The sequence below is a fragment of the Neomonachus schauinslandi genome, chromosome X (genome assembly GCF_002201575.2).
Source record: "Neomonachus schauinslandi chromosome X, ASM220157v2, whole genome shotgun sequence".
Classification (NCBI taxonomy): Eukaryota; Metazoa; Chordata; class Mammalia; order Carnivora; family Phocidae; genus Neomonachus; species Neomonachus schauinslandi.
Window position 1 is genome coordinate 72,815,035 of NC_058419.1, and position 24,809 is coordinate 72,839,843.

The following is a 24,809-nucleotide window of genomic DNA, read 5'->3' on the forward strand; positions in this document are numbered from 1 at the left end:
CTTTATGTTTGAAATATTTTACAATAAAAGACACTGTGTAAGCCAATCAAAACATGTTTGAAAGCTAAATTTGACTCAGATGCCATCACTTTGCCACCTCTGCTGTTGATTTGTGCAAGAATTCTAAGGAATATTAGCATGGTGGCAAATGAAGAGTCCTTATGTTAGCAGATTGGAATCTACTACATTTATGTCTGGAGGCTTTTAATGCAATAACAGTTTATGATAGATGATTTGAATATTAATCAAGATGTAAGCTCTTTTTTGTCAACATATAACATTTCCTTCTTTCTCTTTACAAAATTGTTGCATAATTTGTTGACAGTATACACACATTACAATTACTTTTTATGACCTTATTCTCTAGCATACTTCATATTAGCTTTGCATTTTCTCTGTGGTTTTGTGGACCCTTAAAAAGACTCAGTTTGTTCCAATTAGATCTAATTACTTAATAATCTAATTGACTACCTCTCCTCATCATGGAAGCTTTTTGTGTGACTTGCCTCTGGCCACTCCAGAAGTATCCTAGAAAACCTGGTAAACATTGTGCCTTTTTTTTCTTGTTTTAAGGATTTTATTATTGTTTCTTGTTGAAGGAAGGAAAGAATTTGAGGTGACCTTAAAAGATCAGTAGAATTTGAATAAGCTAAATATGGGAGGAATGTTTCAAGCAGAAAGGATAGTGAGCAAAATCTTAACAGCAGGAATAATACTCTTTGAAGGCCAGTGACAAATAAACACATCACAGCATTAAAACTTGATAATTACTAAAACCCAAAAGCAAAAAACCCTTGATAATTCCTTGATATCCATCAAGTGTCCCATCTCCTCCTAGAAGCCTTCCTTGTTGACATCCTTAAGATACTGTGTCCTTCCTATGTTTCTTACTGTCCCCCAAAATAGCTTGGTATTGAACTATATTCAGTTTGGAAGAACAGTATTGTGCCTTTTTAATAATATGACGCTCCATAACCATTGCTTTTCTTGTTCCAAGATGAAGGCTGGCATTCTTTTCTATTGACCTTGAACTCATTTGGTGAAGAGTTATGAAATGAACCATATATTGAGCTCCATGAAGACAGAAATTTTGTCTTATCTACTGCTATGTTCTTAGAACCTTGAAATAGTGTTTGGCACAGAAAAATTACTTCAGAAACATGTGTTGAATAAATAAATGAATGATGTTATTCATTTCAGAGGGCATAGTTCTACATGGCTTCTAGTGAGATGTGGGGTTATTCCAAAGGCAATTTTAGATAACACAGTGGAAGATGGAAACTCAAAGCTCCGAGTTTGACTGATTAACTTGGAGTTTCACCCCAGTTCCCTTTTTATTTCTTTAGTATAATTTTACTTTTGACATCTTGTTTCCTTTTCTTTTTTCATATGCAGTATGCATATATCAGATTCTATGTAATATGCTATTTATTACCTCACCCAATTTCATGTGTTAAAAATGTTTTATAAACCTTAATATTTAAATGCCAATTTTTGGTTTCTTTACTTAATTGAAACTTGTGTGACTCTGCAAACTTTTTTTTACATTTGATGCTTTTATCTGTGCCGTTATTATTTCAGTGTTGTTTCAGGTCATTACTCTCTATAATTGTCACTCTTTATGGTACAGTGCGCATAGCCATTGTCAGTTGAGTTACAGAAAGACTAAAAAGGAAATTGTTTCTACTGAGGCCCAGCAGTATGGTTATATGCCAGAGATAGGGTATGATTCCAAAAAGTATCAACATATCTTCTTATTTACTGTAAGCACCCTGGGGGTCTTCAAGAATCCTCTTTGAGAACCCACATTTCCTTACCAAAAGAGGAGGTTTTGAAGTCTGAATCCAGAATAAAGGAACTCACAGAGAAGGCTTGTTCTGTAAGGGTTAACATAGCAGGTAAGAGACCACAAATCATGTCCATCTATTAATCTGAGCAATTGAAATTAGACATGACAAAAAGGTCCTTGCAGGATAATATATACCAAGAACAGTGCTTAATGCTTATCCAGGTTTTTAAAGCTATGTAATTTCCTATTTTTTTCTTTTTTATTATTATGTTATGTTAATCACCATACATTAAATCATTAGTTTTTGATGTAGTGTTCCATGATTCATTGTTTGCGTATAACACCCAGTGCTCCATTCAGTACATGCCCTCTTTAATACCCATCACCAGGCTAACCCATCCCCCCACCCCATTATTTGTGGAATAAATCTGATCATAGACTTTTATCAAAGAAAAAGAAGCATAGCCACAATTCAAGTACTGAACATAATCCATCGTAACAAGCAAAATTTTCACACACATAGAACATCTCAGATATCCTAAATATTGTTACAAATAATTCCTAATCACTTTTGTCAACATCCCAGAAGTTAAATCAAACAAAAGCAGAGGATAGGGAGGTGTATAAAGTAAAATCTTTTATTTGATAAGTCCTACTGAGAGTAGTTGCCAGGTCCAGATTTTCACATAATTTTACCACTCCATATTGTTCCCTAGTTTTATATTTTTTCACCACAAATTATCAAGCAGAGAATGGATAATTTATGTCAAGATTTTATATAATAAATGTATAAAATAATGATTCTGTTTACCAATAAAATATCCATCCTTCCCCAAATTAAAGCCATCTGGGAAAAATGTTTCATTCCTTTTAACTACTAATTATATACTTACCCTATTCCACTGTATTTTAATACTTTATCTTCATGTATGTTCTTAAGACTTTGAATAATCCTTTAGCATCTACATTTTTATAACACCTATGTCATCATGCTCTTACAAGAATTCCCAAGGGTATGATGTCCTGGAATATTGTTGTTTGTGTCCTAAGTCCTGTGTCAGCACCATCTAAAACATGGGATAGGCATTCTTATAGTTCCGTCAGCTTAATAGATGCTTCATCAACATTTGGGAAACCGTGTAGGAACATTTGGAACAGGACCGAGGGGCTGTTTGCCGGGGGCCCAATTGTAGGCATCATCTCAAAGACTGTCCAGATCAATAGGCAACTTTCTTCATTTGTAACTCTTGCAAGCTGGGCCCTTGACTCTCCAATTCCTTTTCTCTTATCAACACCATGTTTTCTGCTATTAAATCATAACTATCTTCATTTTCTCTCCCTCTTTCGACTTTTCTTTTCCTGGTCACAATACACTTCTGGTTTCTTTTAGGGCCTCTCTTGCCCATAAGTCTCAGCCACTGGACCCTCTTTATGAGTAGCTATACCCACACTGGGAAAGAGCCAGTCCCAGCAACCATAAATATCATATTTCCTTGATTCTAAGACTCACACATTTTTCACATTTTCACATTTATTAAATTGAGATTTATCTCATAAATGATGGTATGTCACAGTATAATTGACAGTTTTTTTCTCTCTTACTAATACAAATATAATGGTAGAAATTACATTTAAAGGTATTTTAGGTTTGAAGTAGCAGTAATTTAAGAAAGTATACAAAGTCATACTGGTAACCTTCACACACAGAAATTTTGTTTACATCTAGTCCCTTGTTTCTGCCCTGACCTTACCACATTGCTTTATGCTGGCCTATTAAATCAACATGACAGAGATTCTTCATGCTGCCCTTATGACTGTTTCCTGTTATATGGGCCTATCTTAAGTTCTTCTGTTGAATTTGTATTGAATAAATACTAAGTGTCAAACATGGTGATAAATGCAAAGGATAAAAATATGAGCAAAACCAGTCATAGTCTTTGCTTTTTTTCATTAAAGACTCTTTTAAGATAGTGTTATCCATTAGCATTATCAATTATTCTGATCATCGGTCAGATCATGCAGTTGTTCCTCTGGTATCTAGGTTCGTCAATCTTTTTTCCTCAGTCTTCTTCTCTTCCATAAGGAAGGAACTATTCTGGGCGATTATTTGACTATGTCCAATGAACCTGTAAAGGTATGCCTACAGTTTGGGATGGCTGCTTCAAGCTGATCCATCTCTTTCATGTCCTCATCATTTACTGCTGAGGCTTTCTTTCTAGTGTGTGGATCTAATATGTTGTGTCTGTCATTGTTACACTTCTAAAGGAACTATACCAAGTCCAATGGAATTGCCTAAGGGTTTAGTTTTTCTCTTTACACATAGTCTTTATATAGCTCAAGGAAAGTTCCCACTGAGAATGTGTCAACAGGCACTTGCTAGGTCTAAAGGGAAGCTGTTATTTCTTCTCTTGAGTTAAATTATCCTCAAAAGGTTGGTGTTTGGATAGAGACTTCTGAGTGCCCTACCTGATTTCTTAGTGTTCTCTGCTCAAATCTGTAACCACCTCCTCTTGGGACAGCAAGTATCCAACATGCAATCTCTTGGTAGGGCCTTGCTTATGATGAGGTTTTGTCTTTCTTTTTTCTTTTTTTTTTTTAAAGATTTTTTAAAATTTATTTATTTGACAGAGAGATAGCACAAGTAGGCAGAGCGGCAGGCAGAGGGAAAGGGAGAAGTAGGCTCTCCGCTGAGCAGGGAGCCCGATGTGGGGCTTGATCCCAGGACCCTGGGATAATGACCTGAGCTGAAGGCAGACGCTTAACTGACTGAGCCACCCAGGCGCCCCTCTTTTTTCTTTTTTTAATTGAAATATAATGGACATATAACAGTGTATACATTTAAGGTATACAATGGTTGGTTTCATACATTTATATATTGTGATATTATTGCTATAGTAGCATTAGCTAACACCTTTATCATGTCACACATTTATCATTTCTTTTTTGTTAAGAACTGTTAAGAATTAGTCTCTTAGCAACTTTAAAGTTTATAACATGGTATTGTTGACTATACTCACTTGGTGTGCATAAAAGCTCCAAAACTTATTTATCTGCTAGTTGTAAGATTTTACCCTTAAACAACACTTCCCCAATTCTGTCAACCCCAGCCCATGGTAAATCACCATTCTCTCTATGTTTATGAGTTCAGTTTTTTAAGAATCCTGTTAGGATGGCTTTTATCAAAAATACAAGATAACAAGTGTTGGTAAGGATGTGGAGAAAAAGGGATTCCTTGTTCCCTGTTAGTGGGAATGTAAATCAGTGCAACTACTGTGGAAAACAGGATAAAGGCTTCTCAAAAATTTAAAAATGGAAATACATATGATCCGGTACTTCACCTACTGGGTATTTACCCAAAGAAAATGAAAACACCAAGTAGAAAAGATAAATGCATAAATGCATCCCTATATTTATTGCATTATGTACAATAGCCAAGATATGAAAGTAACCCAACTGTCATCGATAGGTAAATGGATAAAGAAGTTGTGGCATATACATACAATGGAATATTACTCAGCCATAAAAAATGAGACTACCATTTGTGACGACATGGGTGGATCTAGAGGATATTATGCTAAGTGAAATAAGCCAACAGAGAAGCACAAATACCGTACAATTCCATTTATATTTGGAATCTAAAAAGCAAACAAAATAAAAGAGCAAACAAATAAATCAAAAGGCAGAAGCAGACCTATAAATATAGAGACTAAACTGGTGATTTCTAGAGGGGAGAGGAGTAGGGAGATGGGCAAAAAGTGGTGAAGAGGAGTGGAAGATACGGGCTTCCAGTTATGGAATAAATAAGTCATGAGGATAAAAATTAGAGCATAGGGAATATAGTCAGTGGTATTATTTTGTTTTTTTTTTAAAGATTTTATTTATTTATTTGAGAGAGCATGAGCAAGAGAGGGGCAGAGGGAGAGGGACAAGCAGAGTCCCCACTGATCACAGAGCCTGATACAGGGCTTGGCATGGGGCTTGTTCCCAGGACCCCAAGATCATGACCTGAGCTGAAGTCAGACGCTAAACCGACTGAGCCACCCAGGCATCGCTATGGTCAGTGGTATTGTAATAGCATTGTGGACTGACAGATGTTAGCTATACTTGTAAATATAGCATAATGTATGAACTTATTGAATCTCTATTTTGTACACCCGAAACTAATATAACGTTATGTGTCAACGATGCTTCAATTAAACAACAACAACAAAAGAAAGAACTGGATAGTAGAGAAAATGGTAACTGGTTGCTTCCTGGGTTGGGAACTGGACAATTAGGGACCAGGGGTGGGAGGAGACTTCTTTTACATAGTATATCTTCTATACTTTCAAAATGTTGTTCCAAACATATACATAACCTGTATAAAATTAAATTAAAAGAAAAACAACTTCACTTTTTTCTGGATTCCACATATAAGTGGTATCATAAAATATTTGTCCTTCTCTGTCTGGTTTACCTCATTTAGCATAATGCCTTCAAGGTCCATCCATGTTGTCACAATTCACAAATGGCAGTATTTCCTTCTTTTTCATGGCTGAATAATATTCTATTATATATATATGATATATATATATCATATCTTATTTATATATTCATCTGTTGAAGGACACTTAAGGCACAAGACTGTTTCCAAGTCTTGGCTGTTGTAAATAGTGCTGCAATGAACATGAGGGTTGCAGATATCTCTTCAAGATACTGATTTCAATTTTTTTGGATATATATCCAGGAGTGAGATTGCTATTCTTATCTTTTTGATACTAGCCATTCTGACAGATGTAAGGTGCTATCTTATTGTGTTTTTAATTTGCATTTCCGTGATTATTAGTGATACTGAGCATCTTTTCCTGTGTCTGTTGGCCATTGGTATATCTTCTTTGGGAAAAATGTCTATTCAGGTCCTCAGCCCATTTTTTGTTGTGGCTTTTTGGTGTTGAGTTGCATACGTTCTTTATATATCTTGAATATTATCATATATAGCATTTGCAAATGTTCTCTCCCATTCAGTAGGTTACCTTTTCATTTTCTTGGTGGTTTCCCTCACTATGCAAAAGTTTTTTTTTTTTAATTTTTATGCAGTCCCAATAATTTATTTTAGCTTTTATTTACCATGGCTGAAAAGACCTATCTAGAAAATGTTGCTAAGGCTAATGTCAAAAAGATTACTGCCTGTGTATTCTGCTGGTTTCATGGTTGCCTGTCTCACATACAGGTCTTTAATGCATTTTGAGTTTATTTTTGTGTGTGGTGGAAGAAAGTGGTCCAGTTTCATTCTTTTCATGTAGCTGTCCAGTTTTCTCAGCACCATTTATTAGAGATTGTCTTTTCATCATTGTATATTCTAGGTACTTTGTCATAGATTAATTGACTATGTAAGTGTGGGTTTATTTCCAGGTTCTCTATTATGTTCCATTGATCTATATGTCTGCTTTTGTGCTAATAACATTGCTGTTTTTATTACTGTAGCATTGTAGTATATCTTGAAATCTGAGTTTGTAATACCTCCAGCATTGTACTTTTCTCAATATTGCTTTGGCTATTTGGGTTCTTCTGTAGTTCCACACAAATTTTAGTATTTTTTGTTATATTTCTGTGAAAAATGTCATTGGTATTTTGATAGAGATTGCGTTGAATCTATAGATTGCTTTGGGTAGTATGGACATTTTAACATTAATTCTTCTAATTTGAGTATGGTATATCTTTCCATTTGTTTCTGTTGTCTTCAATTAGTTTCACTGATGTTTTATAGTTTCAGAGTACATGTCTTTTACCTCCTTGGTTAATTTTATTCCTAGAGAGTTTATTTTTTTGGTGCAATTGTAAATTGAATTATTTTCTTAATTTCTCTTCTTACTGCTTCATGATTAGTACATAGAAATGCAGCAGATTTCTGTATATTAAGTTTGTATCCTGCACTTTACTGAATTCATTTATCAGTTCTAGTACTAGCACTTTTTTTTTTTTGGAGTCTTTACGCTTTTTTATGTATAGTATCATGTCATCTACAAATAGTGGTAGTTTTACTTCTTCCTTACTTATTTGGATGCCTTTTATTTCTTTTTGTTGTCTTAATATTATGGCTATGATTTCCAGTACTATATTGAATAAAAGTGGCAACAGTGGACATCCTTGTCTTGTTCCTGATCATAGAGGAAAAGCTCTCATTTTTTCCATTGAGTATGATGTTAGTTGTGTGTTTGTCACATATAGCTTTTATTATAATAAGTTATGTTCCCTCTAAACTTAGTTGCTGAGAGTTATCCTGAGCAGATAATATATTTTGTCAAAGGTTCTTTCTGCATCTATTCAGATGATCATATGATTTTTATCTGTCATTTTGTTGATGTGGTGTACCATGTTGATTTGCACATGTTGAATAGTCCTTGCATCCCTAAATTAAACCCCACTACACTGTGGTGAATGATCTTTAAAATATTGTTGAATTTGGATTGCTTATATTTTCGTAATGATTTTTTATCTATGTTCATCAGAGATACTGGCCCTTAGTTTTCTTTTTTTATAGTGTCTTTGTCGGGATTTGGTATCAGGGTAATGCTGATTTCATAGAATGTAGTTGGTAGCTTTCCTTTCTATTATATTTTTTGGAGTAGTTTGAGGAAAATAGATATTAACCCTCTTTTTTAAAAAGACTTAAGCAATTTCTCCACCCAAGGTGGGGCTCAAACCCACAACCCTGAGATCAAGAGTCACACACTCCACTGAATGAGCTGGCCAGCCACCCCGTAACTCTTCCTTAAATATTTAGTAGAATTCACATGTCAAGCCATCTTTTCCTGGACTTTTGTTTGTTGGGAGTTTTTGATTACTGATTCAGTTTTGTTACTAGTAATTGGTTAAAAAATGTCTATTTCCTCCTAATTCAATTATGTAATATTATATATTTCTGGAAATATATTCATTTCTTCTATGCTGCTCAATTATTTGACATATAATTTCTTATAGTAGTCTGTTATAATCATTTGTATTTCTATAGTAGTGGTTGTGATTTCTCTTTCATATTTCATTTATTTGAGCTTTCTCTTCTTTTTTCTTGATGAGTCTGTCTGAATGTTTATTGATGTAGTTTCCCTTTTCAAGGAATCAACTTTTGGTTTCACTGATCTTTTCTATTGTTTCTTTAGTCTCATTTCATTTATTTCCACTCTGATCTTTATTATTTCCTACCATCTACTAACTTTGGGCTTTGGTTTATTTTTCTTTTTCTAGTTCCTTTAGAGGTAATGTTAGAATGTTATTTGTGGTTTTTCTTGTTTCTTGACATAGTCCTGTATTGATATAAATTATCCTCTTACAACTGCTTTTGCTGTGTCCCAAAGATTTTGGACCATTGTGTTTTTATTTTCATTTGTCTCCATATATATATATATTTTTAATTTCTTCTTTGATTTCTTTATTGAACTATCGGTTGTTTAGTAGCATGTAGTTTAGCCTTCACATGTTTTTGTTTTGTCCAGTTTCTATTCTTACTATTGCTTTTGAAGAAGTTTTTCTTTTAATCCCAGTTAGTTATAGTATTATTATTAGTTTCAGGTGTACAATATAGTAATTCAACATTTACCCATGTCACCTGGTGCTCATTACAAGTGCACTTCTTAATCACTATCACCTATTTAACCCATCCCCCCACCCACTCCCCTCTGGTAACCATCTATTTGTTCTCTATATTTAACTGTGTTTCTTGGTTTGTCTCTCTCTCTCTCCCCTTTTTTCCCTTTACTCATTTGTTTTGTTTATTAAATTCAACATATGAGTGAAATAATATGGTATTTCTCTTTTTCTCACTGACTTATGTCATTTAGCGTTATACTCTCTAGCTCCACCCATATCATTGCAAATGGCAAGATTTCATTCTTTTTTATGGCAGGATAATATTCCATTGTGTATATATACCACGTCTTCTTTATCCATTCATCTATCAATAGATACTTGGGCAGATTCCATAATTTGGCTATTGTAATTAATGCTATAAACCTAAGGGTGCATGTATCCTTTTGAAGTAGTGCTTTTGTTTTTTGGGGGGGTAAATACCTCATAATACCTAGTCCCATTTTAAATTTTTTGAGGGACATCCATACTGTTTTCAAGAGTGGCTACACCAGTTTGCTTTCCCACCAAAAAGACAAGAGTGTTCCATTTTCACCATATTCTTGCCAACACCTGTTACTTCTTGGTTTTCTTTTCTTTTCTTTTTTTTTAATATTCTGACAGGTGTGAAGTGATATCTCATTGTACTTTTGATTTAAATTTCCCTGATGTTGAATGATGTTGAGCATCTTTCTGTTGGTCATCTCTATGCCTTTGTTGGAGAAATGTCTGTTCATATTTTCTGCCCATTTCTAATTGGATTATTTGTTTTTTGCATGTTGAGTTTTATAAGTTCTGTATATATTTTGGATATTAACCCTTTATCAGATATGTCATTTGCAAATATCTTCTTCAATGCCATAGGTTGCTTTTAGATTTGTTGATTGTTTCCTTTGCTGTGCAGAAGCTTTTTATTTTGTTGTAATCCCAATAGTTTATTTTTGCTTTTATTTCCCTTGACTCAGGAGACATATTTAGGAAAAATATTAATACAGAGAGATTACTGCCTGTGCTGTCTTCTAGTATTTTTATGGTTTCAGGTCTCACATTTGGGTCTTTCATCCATTTTGACTTTATTTTTGTGTATATTGGAAGAAAGTGGTCCAGTTTCATTCTTTTGCATGTAGCTATCCAGTTCTCCCGATACAATTTGTGAAACAGACTGTCTTTTTCCCATTAGATATTCTTTCCTCCTTTGTTGAAGATTAATTGACCATATAATTGTGGGTTTGTTTCTGGGTTATCTATTCTATTACATTGATCTATGCATCTATTTTTGTGTCAGTACCATAATGTTTTTACTAGTACAGCTTTGTAATATAACTTGAAGTCTGGAATTATGATGCCTCCAGCTTTGCTATTATTTTTCAAGATTGTTTTGGCTATTAAAGGTCTTTTCTGGTTCCATATAAATTTTAGGATTTTTGTACTGGCTCTGTGAACAGTGCTGTTGGCATTTTGACAGGGATTGCTTTGAATGTGTAGATTGCTTTGGGTAGTATAGATATTTTAACAATATTTGTTCTTCCAGTCTATGAACATGGAATGTCTTTCCATTTCTTTGTGTCATCTTCAGTTTCTTTCACCAGTGTTTTATAGTTTTCAGAGTATAGGTCTTTGACCTCTTTGGTTAGGTTTAACCCTAGGGATCTTATTATTTTTGGTGCAATTGTAAATGAGATTTTTTTCTAAATTTCTCTTTCTGCTGCTTCATTGTCAGTGTATAGAAATGCTATACATTTCTGCACATTGATTTTGTATCCTGTGACTTTACTGAATTCATTTATCACTTCTAGTAGTTTTTTGGTGGGTCTGTAGGGATTTCTATAGAAAGTATCATGTCATCTGCAAATAATGAAAGTTTTACATCTTCCTTACTAATTCGGATGCATTTTGTTTCTTTGTGTTGTCTGGTTGCTGTTGCTAGGACTTCCAGTACTATGTTGAATATAAGTGGTGAGAGTGGACATCCTTGTCTTCTTTCTGACCTTAGGGGGAATAGCTCTCAGTTTTTCTCCATTGAGTGTGATGTTTGCTGTGGGTTTTTCATATATGCCCTTTTTTATGTTGAGGCATGTTCCCTCTAAACCTACTTTGTTGAGGGTTTTTATCATGAATGTATGCTGTACTTTGTCAAATGCTTTTTCTGCATCTATTGAAATGATTATATGGTTTTATCCTTTTTCTTATTGATGTGATGCATCATGTTGATTGATTTGCAAATATTGAATCACCCTTGCGTTCTGGGAATAAATCCCACTTGATCGTGGCGAATGATTTTTTTAATGTATTGTTGGATTCTTTTTGGTAGTATCTTGTTGAGGAATTTTCCATCTGTGTTCATCAAAGATATTGGCCTATAGTTCTCTTTTTTGTTTTTGTCTTTATTCAGGTTTTTGCATCAGGGTAATGCTGGCCTCATAGAATGAATTTGGAAGTTTTCTTTCCTCTTCTATATTTTGGAATAGTTTGAGAAGAATAGGTATTAACTCTTCTTTAAATGTTTGGTAGAATTCAACTGTAATGCAATCTGGTCCTGGACTTTTGTTTGTCAGGAGTTTTGTTTTGTTTTTTTTTAAAGATTTTCTATTTATTTATTTGACAGAGAGAGACACAGCGAGAGAGGGAACACAAGCAGGGGGAGCGGGAGAGGGAGAAGCAGGCTTCCCGCGGAGCAGGGAGCCCGATGCGGGGCTCGATCCCAGAACCCTGGGATCATGACCCGAGCCGAAGGCAGGCGCTTAACGACTGAGCCACCCAGGCGCCCCCAGGAGTTTTTTTTTTTTATTAATGATTTGATCTCCTTACTGGTATCAGTCTGTTCAATTTTCTATTTCTTCTTGCTTCACTTTTGGTGGTTAAGTGTTTCTAGGAATTTATCCATTTCCTGTATGTTTTTCAATTCGTTGGAATAGAGTTTTTCATAATAATTTCTTACGATTGTATTTCTGTGGTTTTGGATGTTATTTCTCCTCCCTTCTATGTAATTTTATTTATTTTGGTCCTTTCATTCTCTCTCTCTCTCTTTTGATGAGTCTAGCCAGAGGTTTATGAATTTTATGTATCTTTTCACAGAATCGGCTCCTGATTCATTGATAAGTTCTGTTGTTTTTTTAGTTTCTGTATCATTTATTTCTTCTATAATCTTTATAGTTTCTTTCTTTCTGCTGGTTTGGGGTTTTGTTTTTCTTTTCCTAGCTCCCTTAGGTGTAATGGAGTTGTTTATTTGAGATTTTTCTTGTCTCTTGAGGTAGACCTGTATTGCTTTTCTGCATCCAAAAGGTTTTGGACCACTGTGTTTTCAATTTCATTTTTTCCATGTATTTTTTTTATTTCTTCTTTGATTTCCTGGTTGACCCATTCATTGTTTAGTAGCATGTTGTTTAACCTCTATGTATTTGTGGTCTTTCCTAAATTTTCTTGTTGACTTCTAGTTTCATAACGTGATCAGAAAAGGTGCATGGCATGATTTCGGTCATTTTATATTTGTTGAGGTCTGTTTTGTGAGCTAATATTTGATCTATTCTGGAGAATGTTTCATGTGCACTTGAAAAGAATGTGTATTCTGCCGTTTTAGGAAGGAATGTTCTGAATATATCTGTTAAGTCCATCTGGTCCAGTGTGTCATTCAAAGCCACTATTTCCTTCCTTAAGCCAAACAGTTTGGCTGATCTCTCCATTGATGTAATTGGGTTTTAAATTCCCCTGCAATTACTGTATTACTATTGATTAGTTCCTTTAGGTTTATCATTAACTGTTTTATGTATGTGGGTGGTCCTATGTTGGGTGCATAAATACTTAAAACGGTTATATCTTCCTGTTGGATTTTCCCCTTTATTATTATATAGTTTCCTTCATTGTCTCTTTTTATAGATTTTGTTTTAAAGTCTATTTTGTCTCATAGAAGTATTGCTACTATGTCTTTCATGGTTTCTTGGTTTTCTTTAGTGATAAACTTGGATTTCTTTCTCTTTATTCTTTGCATATCTACTAATGGTTTTGATTCGTGGTTACCATTAGGTTTGTATATAACATCTTCTGCCTATAGCAGTCTATATTTAGTTGATGGTTGCTTACATTTCAAATCTTCTTTACTCATCACTCTCCCCCCCCCCCCATTTTAGGTATATGTTGTTATATTTTACATCCTTTTATTTTGTGACTCCCTTTACTTATTTTTTTTACAGAATTACTTATTTTTACTGCTTTTGTGTTTCCTTCTTTAATACTCTCACTTTTCATCTTTCCTTTCCACTCAAAGAGTCCCTTTTAATATTTCTTGTAGGGCTGGGTCAGTAGTCAAAAACTCCTTTAGTTTTTGTCTAAGAAACTCTACCTCTCCTTCTACTTTGAATGATAGCCTTGCTGGATAGGGTATTCTTGGCTATAGATTTTTCCCTTTTAACACTTTGAATATATCATGCCACTCTCTTCTGGCTTGTAAAGTTTCTGTTGAAAAATTTGTTCATGGCCTTATGCAGTTACCTTTTTATATAACTGTCTTCTTTTCTCTTGCTGATTTAATTTTTTTTTCTTTATCACTACTTTTTTCATTTTGATTACTGTGTGTCTTGGTGGATCTTTATGTCTCCTGAATTTGGATATCCTTTTCCTTCCCCAGATTAGGGATGTTTTCAGGTATTATTTTTTGAAATAAATATCCTGCCCCCTTTTCTCTGTCTTCTCCTTCTAGGATGCCTATAATGTGAATGTTATTATGCTTGATAGAGTGACTGATTTCCCTAAGTGTATTTTCAGTTTGCAGAATTCTTTTTTCTCTCATTTGTTCATCTTTATTTACTTTCCATTACTCTGTCTTCTAGGTCATTCATTCATTCTTCTGCATCTTCTTGCCTGCTATTTATTCCATCAATTGTATTCCTAATTTCATTTATTGTCCTCTTCATCTCTAATTGTTTTTTTTTTTTTTTTTTGGTCTCTGTATTAAGGATATCACTGATGTCCTCCACTCTTAAGTTGAGCGAGTATCTTTATGATCATTATTTTAAATTCTCTATCAGGAATGTTACTTAGATCCTTTTTGCTTTGGTCTCTTGCAGTGGTTTTGCCCTGTTCTTTCATTTGTGATACATTCTTCTGTCTCTTCATTTTGCCTACCTCTCTGTGTCTGTTTCTGTGTTTTAGGAAAGTCAGCTATACCTATTGCTCTTGAAAGTAGTGGTCAGAGTGTGCACTTTTAACTAGATGCACTTGTCTTCCACCACAGGGGATGCTCAGACACTGTGGAGACTGAAACTGGCCAAGGCCACTGCACAAAACTTGAGTGGACTGATGGGGGTGCAGTGCCATAAACTGTTCACACTGGCCCTCCTCCACTGGGGATGCACATCTGCCACAGAGACTGGAGCTGGCTGCTCCATACAGCATGGTGGGCAGCAGGTGCAGTTTTAACAAGTTGTGTACATCCTCTCTGAGAGGTTGACAGATCCAGGGTTGGCAAGGTTTGCGTGTGTCTTCTGGGGGAGGGGATCCATAGTACTGGGACTGAGGGAGGTCTGGCTGGGGACATGTGCTGTGGTGTAAGCAAGTTAGGTAATGAGTGCTGGTGCTACACTAGTTCCCACAGGTGGCTGTGCATTTATGAATTTGGACTGGGAAGGGAAATGTCACCTGCCAGCTCCTTTGTTCCTGGAGAAGTCCCTCAAGTGAACTCTGAGATTAGTAACTAATTCTCCCTCTTGTAAGCCCCAGGTGCCTTTCAAACTGCTGCTTCCAAGCTGTATCTCCATGAGCTGTTTGCTGTGCTGTCTCTAAGGATAGGGGCTCAGCTTCCTATTGCCTTCTCAGAGCCAAGCCTGCTGATTTTTATAGTTCCAGGCTTTAAGTCCTGCTGGCCATAAGCACTTGCAAAATTCTGCCCCTCTGATTTTCAAAGCCAAATTCTATGGGGATTTCTTTTCCCTTTGTAGGCTCCCCAGTTTGCTAGTCTATTTCTTGCTCCTCTCTGAGCCTGCAGCTCCCTCCTTCCAGCATTCAGACCCACAGGGTTTGGGTTCCCACTGAATCCTTGCCCTTCCTACCCTCTTCAAGGTGGCCTCTTCTCTACATTTAGTTATTCTGCCAGTCATTGGGTCCTTTTCTGGGTTGTTTGCACTGTGTAAGTGTTATCTAGTTGTATCCTTGGGAGAGGTGAGTTTAGAGTCCTCCTTCTCCTCCATCTCCCCTGAGAGTCCCTATTGATAACTTTTTATATTCTGTATTTTTGTTTTATAAAGTTGGTTGCCATGTTATTTGATATGCAGATACTCATAGCTGTTTTGCTTTCATTTTGAGTAAGGCTTTTAGCATTAAAAGTGTTCTTTGTCTCATTTAGTGCTTTTGGGCTTGAAATCTACTTTGCCTGATATTGATTGCTTTTGCCTGGTAGATATTTGCCCATTCCTAAATTTTCCTCTTTTGCTTCGCTTCCCTTTGGCTGATGTCTTTCCATTATGTTTTGCCCTTTCCTTTCCTAGGAGCAATACCTTCCATGACTTCTTTTTGAAGATCACTTAGAACACTCTTCCACAAGTGCTCTGGTTTACCCTATTTTTCAGTATTTTTATACTTTGTTTAGACTTTGTCTTTCTGGTGCTGGTTTTAGATTAATCTTAGCCCTCCAAACCCCTTATTTTCTTATGAATGAACTTTTCCCAGCATTTCGCTTGCTCCCTGCAAATGTTTGTGGAGAAGGAATATTAGTGATAGCTCCCTGGGATTTAGTGTTTATATTCCTACTTTCAAGTGATTTGGAATTTGGGTGTTCTCTATGTTTTTATTATGTGGAGGGCATGGCTTTGTGTAGCCCTGTTTTTCTGGTGGTTCCATGTTGTTTTCTGGAGGATGTGTAGACAGACTTAGACTTACATGGCCAAAATTACCTTGACATATGCATTTCACATATGGTTAAAAATACTTTGTAAATATTTCAATGGCTATAATATTATGGTAAATAAAAGAACCAATATTTATCAGATTACTTCCTTATTGTTTAGCATTTAACTTTTTTCCTTTTCTGTGATGACATATTTGTAGATGAGTCTATTCTAATGTATACTTTGGGTAGATTCGCTGACAGAACTATTGCTTCAGGGTTATAAATGTTATTAATAATCTTGATGTAATTTGAATCCAGGGAGAACCAGTTGGCCACAGATGGATTTACTTTAAGCTGCTGAAGTAGTCTCTACCCTTTTATAAGGTCACATCCCTCTTCCCTATGTATATAACAGGATCCAGGTCTGAAATAGCTGGGACCACCAGCGTGGCTATTTCTGGTGAAGAGTGAGAGTTTGACTTCTTCTTTGCTGATTTGGATGCCTTTTATTTCTTTTTTTTTAAAGATTTTTATTTATTTATTTGAGAGAGAGAATGAGAGAGAGAGAGAGAGCACATGAGAGGGGCGAGGGTCAGAGGGAGAAGCAGACTCCCCACTGAGCAGGAAGCCCGATGAGGGACTCAATCCTGGGACTCCAGGATCATGACCTGAGCTGAAGGCAGTCGCTCAACCAACTGAGCCACCCAGGCACCCATGGATGCCTTTTATTTCTTTTTGTTGTCTGATTGCTGAGGCTGGGACTTCTAGTACTATGTTGAACAACAGTGGTGAGAGTGGACATCCCTGTTGTGTTCCTGACTTTAGAGGAAAAGCTCTCAGTTTTTCTCCATTGAGAATGATTCACTGTGGGTTTTTACTATATGGTTTTTATGATATTGAGGTATGATCCTTCTGTCCCTACACTGCAGAGTTTTTATCAAGAAAGGATACTATATTTTGTCAAATGCTTTTTCTGCATCTATTGAGAGGATCGTATGGTTCTTATCCTCTCTTTTATTAAAAAGAAGCACAGAAACATGAGTGAATTTTTCTCAGATCTTCACTGTGAGAACCTGATAGGGCTCCTGGAGGTAAAATTCACAAAAGTGTGCAGGTCCCCCTAGGACCAAGCCCCCTTAGAATTTTTAACTCTCAAACTTGTCCACACTGAGCCTCTATCAAATCAATTCCAGGTTAGGTTTTCCTAACCCTGTACTGGTTCCCAAGGAGTTTTCTGCTCCTGGGCTTCTGTTCTAGTAAGTTTTGATTTTCCAGATCTGCAGGCCTCTCTCTTCAGTTTTAAGGACAGTAGTTTGTTATATGACCTCAATTCCCTGATGGATCTAAGAGGAGTTGATTTTCAGTTTGTTACACTTTTTTTCTTGTGTGGATGGAAGACATGACTTCCAGGCTTCTTACATGCCTGAATGGAATGCAAGGGAATTTTTAAGACATCAAAGACATGGTTGTTGTACAAAGTTTTCATCTCTTGAAAACTGGGTAGAGTGACTATCTTTTAATGTAATGTATTTTCTTTTTCTTTTTCTTCTTTAAAGATTTTATTTACTTTATTTATTTTTTATTTTTTATTTTTTTAGATTTTATTTATTTGAGAGAGAGAATGAGAGAGAGAGAGAGAGCACATGAGAGGGGGGAGGGTCAGAGGGAGAAGCAGACTCCCTGCCGAGCAGGGAGCCCAATGCGGGACTCGATCCCGGGACTCCAGGATCATGACCCGAGCTGAAGGCAGTCACTTAACCAACTGAGCCACCCAGGCGCCCCAAGATTTTATTTACTTTATAGAGAGAGAAAGTGGGGGGAGGGGCAGAGAGAGAGACAGGGAGATAGAGTCTCAAGCAGACTCTGCACTGAGCACGGAGCCCAACCTGGCTCTCTATCCCACCACCCTGAGATCGTGACCCAAGCAGAAACCAAGAGTCTGATGCTTAACCAACTGTGCCACCTAGGCTACCCACTTTATTTTTCTTTTAAAGAGGTAAAAAGTAAGAACTTTTAGAACATTAACTTTTTTTTCTTTTTTTTTTTTTTTTCCTCATATAGATCCTAAATGCCCAGGAGATGTTGATTTTCATAATAGTGATTGGGACATTAAGACAATCACCAGCTCCTTGAAATTCTACCTCAGGTATGCCTGATACAATTTGGGACTTTGTTTTTCATATTTGATGAAATTTGTCTAGGTGGAGATTGGAGCTTATGTGGTCACAGTTTCAGGAGGTTGGAGTTGCTAAAGAAAAAAAGAGTGAAAAGGATTTCCATCAAAAAAGAATGTGTATTATAAAACTTTTAACCTGGGAATTTAGGCAAGTAAGGCATCAGAATAATAGAATTATTATTGAAAAATGGCTTTTCCTTAAAGTAATGGAAGTTTTGCCATTGTTCATAGATAGAGTGATGTCTCAATGTACTCATGAATAATATGAGGATTTATGACAATTCAAGGTTGTTAACATGTTTTGTTGAATAATAACTCTTTTGAAACATTAAATTGCATTTGCACAAACATAATATTTGTTTGTGTGTTATGCGTCATATTTCATGCTTTCATCCATATAATAGAAATAAAAAGAACAAGAAAATGCAGTCATACAAATGTTAGAACTGAGTGAATTGAGAACAATAGGAAAACAAAATTTACCTTATCAGCAAAATTTGGTGATGCACAGTGGTGATGAATATATCATTTAGTTGATTGGCATAAATTTATATTATGTAAAAATATTTGGGACATATACTTTTTTTGAGGGGGGACATATACTTTTTAAACTCATTCATTTCTTACTATTCTTTATGTCCAATAGTATGTACCATACATTATTTACTAAATGTCTTTTTTTCAATTATTGTACTCTTTAGGCATTTAGGATAGATGTTTCAATATCATTAATCCAAAATAAATTGGGTCCCAGATATTGCTGTTAAATGACCTTCTGCTGTAGTATCATTTTAGAACTTTATATAAACATGAATGCTCTTTCCAGGAGTATTTCTCTGGCATCTGCCAAAGAAGAAATGTATTGTTGTTAGAGGGTTTATTCTGTACTAAGCAGTGTTCTAGTTGTTTACATTGATAATATCATTGGGTTTTTTTGGTTTTTTTTTTTTACAATAATACTGTTAGGTAAGTGGTATCATACTAATTTTACAGATGAGGAAATTGAAAGGCACCTCCTTTCCTGTTAAGTAATATCCATGCTCACAGCTCATATTATTTGAACCTAAGTATCTCTGACATATAGGCCACTGGTATTGGAACATCTTCTTCCCATTTCCCACCCTCAGGGGCTATGACCTTCTTGGATTTGCTTGGGTAATTTTAGTGAAGACAGAGCAATCTACTATGCATACTTTTAGAAGACTGGTGGTGATAATAGTGAGAGTAAATGATTCTATGTCTCTAGCCTTTTTCAAAGCAGTCAATTTTTTTCAAAGATTTATATAGGTTAAGTACCTCCCCACATTACATCTTTCCCAACTCATCCCATAATAAGCAGTGTGGCCCTTTTGAAAGATGGGAAGGTCAAGCCTGAAAGCCTGAATGAGCAATACCTCCAATGAAAGATTTGTCCTTAAGACTTAATGTACGGGCATTTAATATGCACTAGCCAGTTAACACCCTTTAGGTTTCTCAAATACTTTAGACTAATTTTCAGAGAGGGACTCTTCATCTGTGTTATACATACCTAACTCACCCCTTATTCCAACATTTCCAGAAAAGTACCCTAAAAACTATCCTTTCTCTCTCTAATATCTTTAATCTCTCTTATTCAACTGGCTTTTTCCTCTCAGCATATAAATATGCTCCTGTAAAGCACATCTCTTTGACCTTGTGTCTTTTTTCATAAATGAATAAATTCATTCTACCATTTACTAAATTATTCAATAAACATTTCCTGAGTATTTAGTCTATGTCTAGCATGGTACTAGGCAGTAGGCATACAATTGTGAATAGACGTAGTCTCTAAATTTAAAAAAGTTATAGTCCAGTTAGGAGAGCAGAAAAAAACAAATAATCATACAAATATAACAAACCATAATAAGTGCTCTGAAGAAAAGGTGCAAGGTATTATGAAGGCATATAATAGGAAGACCTGGTTTATTCTGGTTGTTTTTTGAACTGAGGTTTGAATTATAACTTAGAGTCAGCTGAGAGGAGGCAGTTCCAGACAGACAGAACTATATACGCAAAGGCCTTGAAGCACAAGAGAGAATGACTTCTTCTACATGTACCAGTATAAGTGGAGTGTTGTAGTATAGAGAGGGAGGGAGAGATATTAGGAGCCCCATCATGCAAGGTCGTATGGGACATTTTAAGAATTGGGGTCTGAATTTATTTTAAAAGGAGTGGGAATAAACTGAGAGATTTTAAGCAGTAGGTTACATGATGAGATTTGCATTTTGAAAAAACATATAGAGATCAGATTAGAGGGAATCAATAGGTAGGTAGAGATAGAAACCAATTAGTAGGCTATTGCTGTGGTCCATGAAAGAGATGATGCTTCTGCTTGAACTAGGGAGTAACAGTGTAGATTGGTAGAAATAAGCATATTTAAGAAATTTAGGGAGTAAATTTATATATGAGAATGGGGGAGATGGAGATAAAAGAATGACTTCCATGTTTATGGCCCATACAACGAAATGGTGGCCATATATTTACTGATTTGAGAAACAAGACAAAAACTAGATGTAGGGGAGATGACAGTTGGGCTTTAGATATGTCAAATTTAGGTGTCTGAAGAAATCAGGGCAAGATATTAAGTGAGCAATTGCATATATGGGAATGACCTCAGAGAAGAATTCTGAGCTTGAGCTAAAAATTTGTGAATCATTGAAAATATATATGGTAATTGGGAGGTAGGAGCTTGGATGAGATTGCCTAATAAGAGAGATACTTCATGCCTTCCTATCCAAGCTTCAGTATATGAAGTAATTTACACGCATTGTCTCTAATTTTTTTTTTTTTTTTTAGATTTTTAAAATTTATTTATTTGTCAGAGAGAGAGAGAGTGCGCGGACAAGCAGGGGGAGCAACAGGCAGAGGGAGAAGCAGGTTCCCTGCTGTGCAAGGAGCCCGATGCTTGACTTGATCCCAGGATCCTGGGATCATGACCTGAGCCAAAGGCAGACACTTAACCCACTGAGCCATCCAGGTGTCCCAGTGTCTTTACTTCTTAACCTCCCAGTTTGCTCATTAACGCATTGCAGTCTCCCTCCCAGCACCTCTGCTCCACTGCAGCTGCTCTTGCCAAGGTCACTAGTGACTCCCTCAGTGCTAAACACAATGTACAATTGTCAGTCTTTACTTTACTTGATTTCTTTGTAGCATTTGAAGCTGTTAATGAGCCCTCCTTGACACTTTCTCCTCTTTTGGATTCTAATATATCACTTGCTTTTTTGGCTTTCCTCGTACCTTTTTTGACCATTTTTAGCAGTCCCCTTTATGGACTTTCTACCTGATATTTTCCAGGATTCTCCTCTCTTTTTCCTATAATGGAAGGATGGAAAATTCAAATATCCACAGGGGCCAGGACACGAAAATGAATGAAGCAGACTACTTCCATATTAAAACATTGCCTATTGAACCTGTATTTGCATAGTGATCCCTTTGGTTATATATAATCAGCAATAATATTTACTTCCACAAGTAACCATATGGGCCCAATATAGCCAGATCTTTCCATTTTTCAATAGAGGTAGAAAATATGGATCTTTTGTGAAATATCTCAAATTTTTATATTCTGATAACTAATACAATTCCATGTCTTTTTTATACACTATTCTGGACAAATAATAAATGGAAGGCCCCGTGTAGCTGTTGGCTGAGTTGGCCATCTCTCCTTGAGCCGTGGTATCTGTTCTTGTGGTTTTAACCACTCACCCAGGTTTATGATTTTCATATTTACTTCTCAGATCTAGAAGGGCATTCCATCCATCTGCCTGATAGACATCTCCCTTTGGCTATCCCAAAAGTCCCTCAGGCTTATTTCTATCCAGTCTCATAAACCAGATGACTTTCTCCCTCACCAGTATACCCATTCTGTCTTTAATGTCTTTTAAATAATTCTCCTCATTATTTCTTTCTATCCTTGATGCCACTATTTTTGTTTAGGCCTTTATTATCTCTCAACTGGACTACTACATAATAATAGTGGCAGGCAGTATAATAGTGATTAAGAACATAGACTCAGGACAGACTGCCTAGTTCTACCACTTACTGGCTGTGCATGGTCTTGGATGAATTATTTAACTTTTCTGAACTTCAGTTTCCCCATTTATAAAATGGATATAATAACAATATCTACCTTACAGGGTTGTCATGAGGATTAAATTAGTAAATATATGCAAATCACTTAGAACAGTGAAGCATTTACTATTATTATTATAAGTGAATTATTTTTTCTGAGCTACCCACCACCTATCTTTTCTTTATCATCACACTGGTCCTTTTACATTGTAAATTTTGTATATGGCACTCTTCTCAACTAGACTATTAGTTCCTTGGAGGTTTGGGGTCTGTCTTACTCATCTTTGGAGCCCCAATATCTGGCACAATGTCAGGTACCTGTAGGTGCTCAGCCAATATTTTTTTACTAAATAAAGAAATCTATTGGGCCTCAATTTTCTCCTCCATTAAACTGGGATTTGAATAACTGCTCCATCTCACAGGATCATTGAAAGGATCAGATGGGAGGACAGATATGAAAGCACTTTGAAAACTAAGGAACTATCAAACTGCAAGGACTTTATAGCAGCATTCAGAGTGGGTCCACTTTGGAATTTTTCAGTACTGGTTTGTGACTCCTTTCACTTTTGGGAACTAATTAGAGACCCTGCAGGACTAATTGGCTTATACTTTTGCAGGTATTCTATTGAATTACCAGTAAGTAGCATTCTTCTGACAACGTTTCAGGTGAAGAGAGAAATGTATGTAGTCACACTAAGCTATAGGGATTAGAAACAAGCCTTGCTGCCCACAGAACTGAAAATCTAAGACCCGGCTATTCCCTCCCCAAAGGAACTTACAGTCTTCATTAATTTCAGGAATCTTTCTGAACCTGTCATGACCTATAGACTTCACAAAGAGCTGGTCTCGGCTGCCAGTAAGTATTTATGTTACTAGTTAATTGTGTTGTCTTGGCTTCTTAATAATGTTCATAGCAATAAACCTAGAAAAATGAGAGAAAGTGAGGGGAAAAAACAAAACATATACATAGATTTTTGTCCACTGCCAAATGAGAGTATTCTTGCTTGCTGTCTAACTCGAGTGTTATATTACTTTTCATAAATCAATGTAAGTTGAGTCGGTTGGAGACAACTGAGTAACATGAGGATGTGACAGGTGTGAGGGCTTTATTGACTGAATGTGCCTCTTCAATCAGAACAAGAGCATTGGTTCACATAACTAGGGGGCACCAAAATGGTTCCATTATAGTTGCTGTTTTAGATTTTTTTCATAACTTTGCCTTTTCAAATGCTTTTCATTTGTGCTATGAATTATTACTCCTAATCTGTTAGTGCTAGAATCACATTTCCTAGATGATAAAACTGAGGGTGAAAGTGGAGCATTACATGGGAAATACGGCATATAGAATCACCCCAAAACGTGGCAGCTGAAAAAGTATTAAAAGTTTTGGCTGAGGCCACTATATGAGTATCCCTCCCTACCTCTACATGACCCTTCTCCTGCTCTGTGCTCTCTGTGGTGTGCAGGAAAAAGATTGAGAAGACTTGACCTCATAGTGAATTTTTGTTGAGGCAAGAGACCTTTGATCTTTACTCTGAGCTCTCTCAGTGATTTTCACATAAACCCAGAGGTAGCAGTATACCTCCCAGCACCACAAAAAGATGGGTGGGCAAGGGTTTCCCGTGGAAGTTTACAGGTGGAACTTTAGGAACAACCTGCTATACCTAGAACTCTGACTTCCTCAGAGATGGTCTTATATTCTCATCTTTCTTTTCTCTCTTCTTTTTTTTTATTTTTCTAGGCCTATTTCTTTGTTTTTATCTCTCTTTTTGTCTTATCTCTCTTTTGGTCTCTTTGTCTTTCTGTCTCTCTCTGTCTCAATGTCTTTTCTTCTTGATCTCTCTTTGCCTGTTTATCTCTCTGTCTCTTTTCATCTCTCAGTGTTTCTGATTGTGTGTGTGTGTGCGTGTGTGTGTGTGTATGTGAGAGAGAGAGTTTGCTTGATCCAATTGCCCAAAAGGCAAAACTATTTCTCTTTGTTCTCTCTTAGAGTCTGACAACCTGGATTACCGGCTGGGAGCTATTCACTCCCTGGTATATAAGCTACCCGAAAAGAACCGAGAGATGCTGGAACTTCTTATAAGACACTTGGTCAAGTAAGTAACTTCTGGGTTTTCAGGAAGAGTTTCTATTAGAGGACTGGCCCACAGGGTAGCATTGCAGAGAAACTGTCATCTCCTTAAGTCCCAGCCACCAACTGTTTCATCCTGGACAGGCTGAGTGCTCTATGAAGAAGGTGATTTTGCCTTGGCCCTTGTATATATCCTCCCAGAGTCATCATGCATCTCAGTTGAAGAGTAATACCTGATAAAATGGGCTGAACACAGGCTTTGCAG

General features: G+C 36.2%; 1 protein-coding gene across 1 annotated transcript in view; it reads left to right on the forward strand.

Moving 5' to 3' along the window:
- The window catches only part of OPHN1 (oligophrenin 1), a 463,303-nt gene that overhangs the window by 366,784 nt on the left and 71,710 nt on the right, over positions 1-24,809 (forward strand). Inside the window, exons 15-17 of the mRNA XM_021679709.2 lie at positions 18,270-18,354; positions 23,271-23,329; positions 24,464-24,569. Of these exons, the coding sequence (XP_021535384.1) occupies positions 18,270-18,354; positions 23,271-23,329; positions 24,464-24,569 (250 nt within the window). The remainder of the gene's footprint in view (positions 1-18,269; positions 18,355-23,270; positions 23,330-24,463; positions 24,570-24,809) is intronic.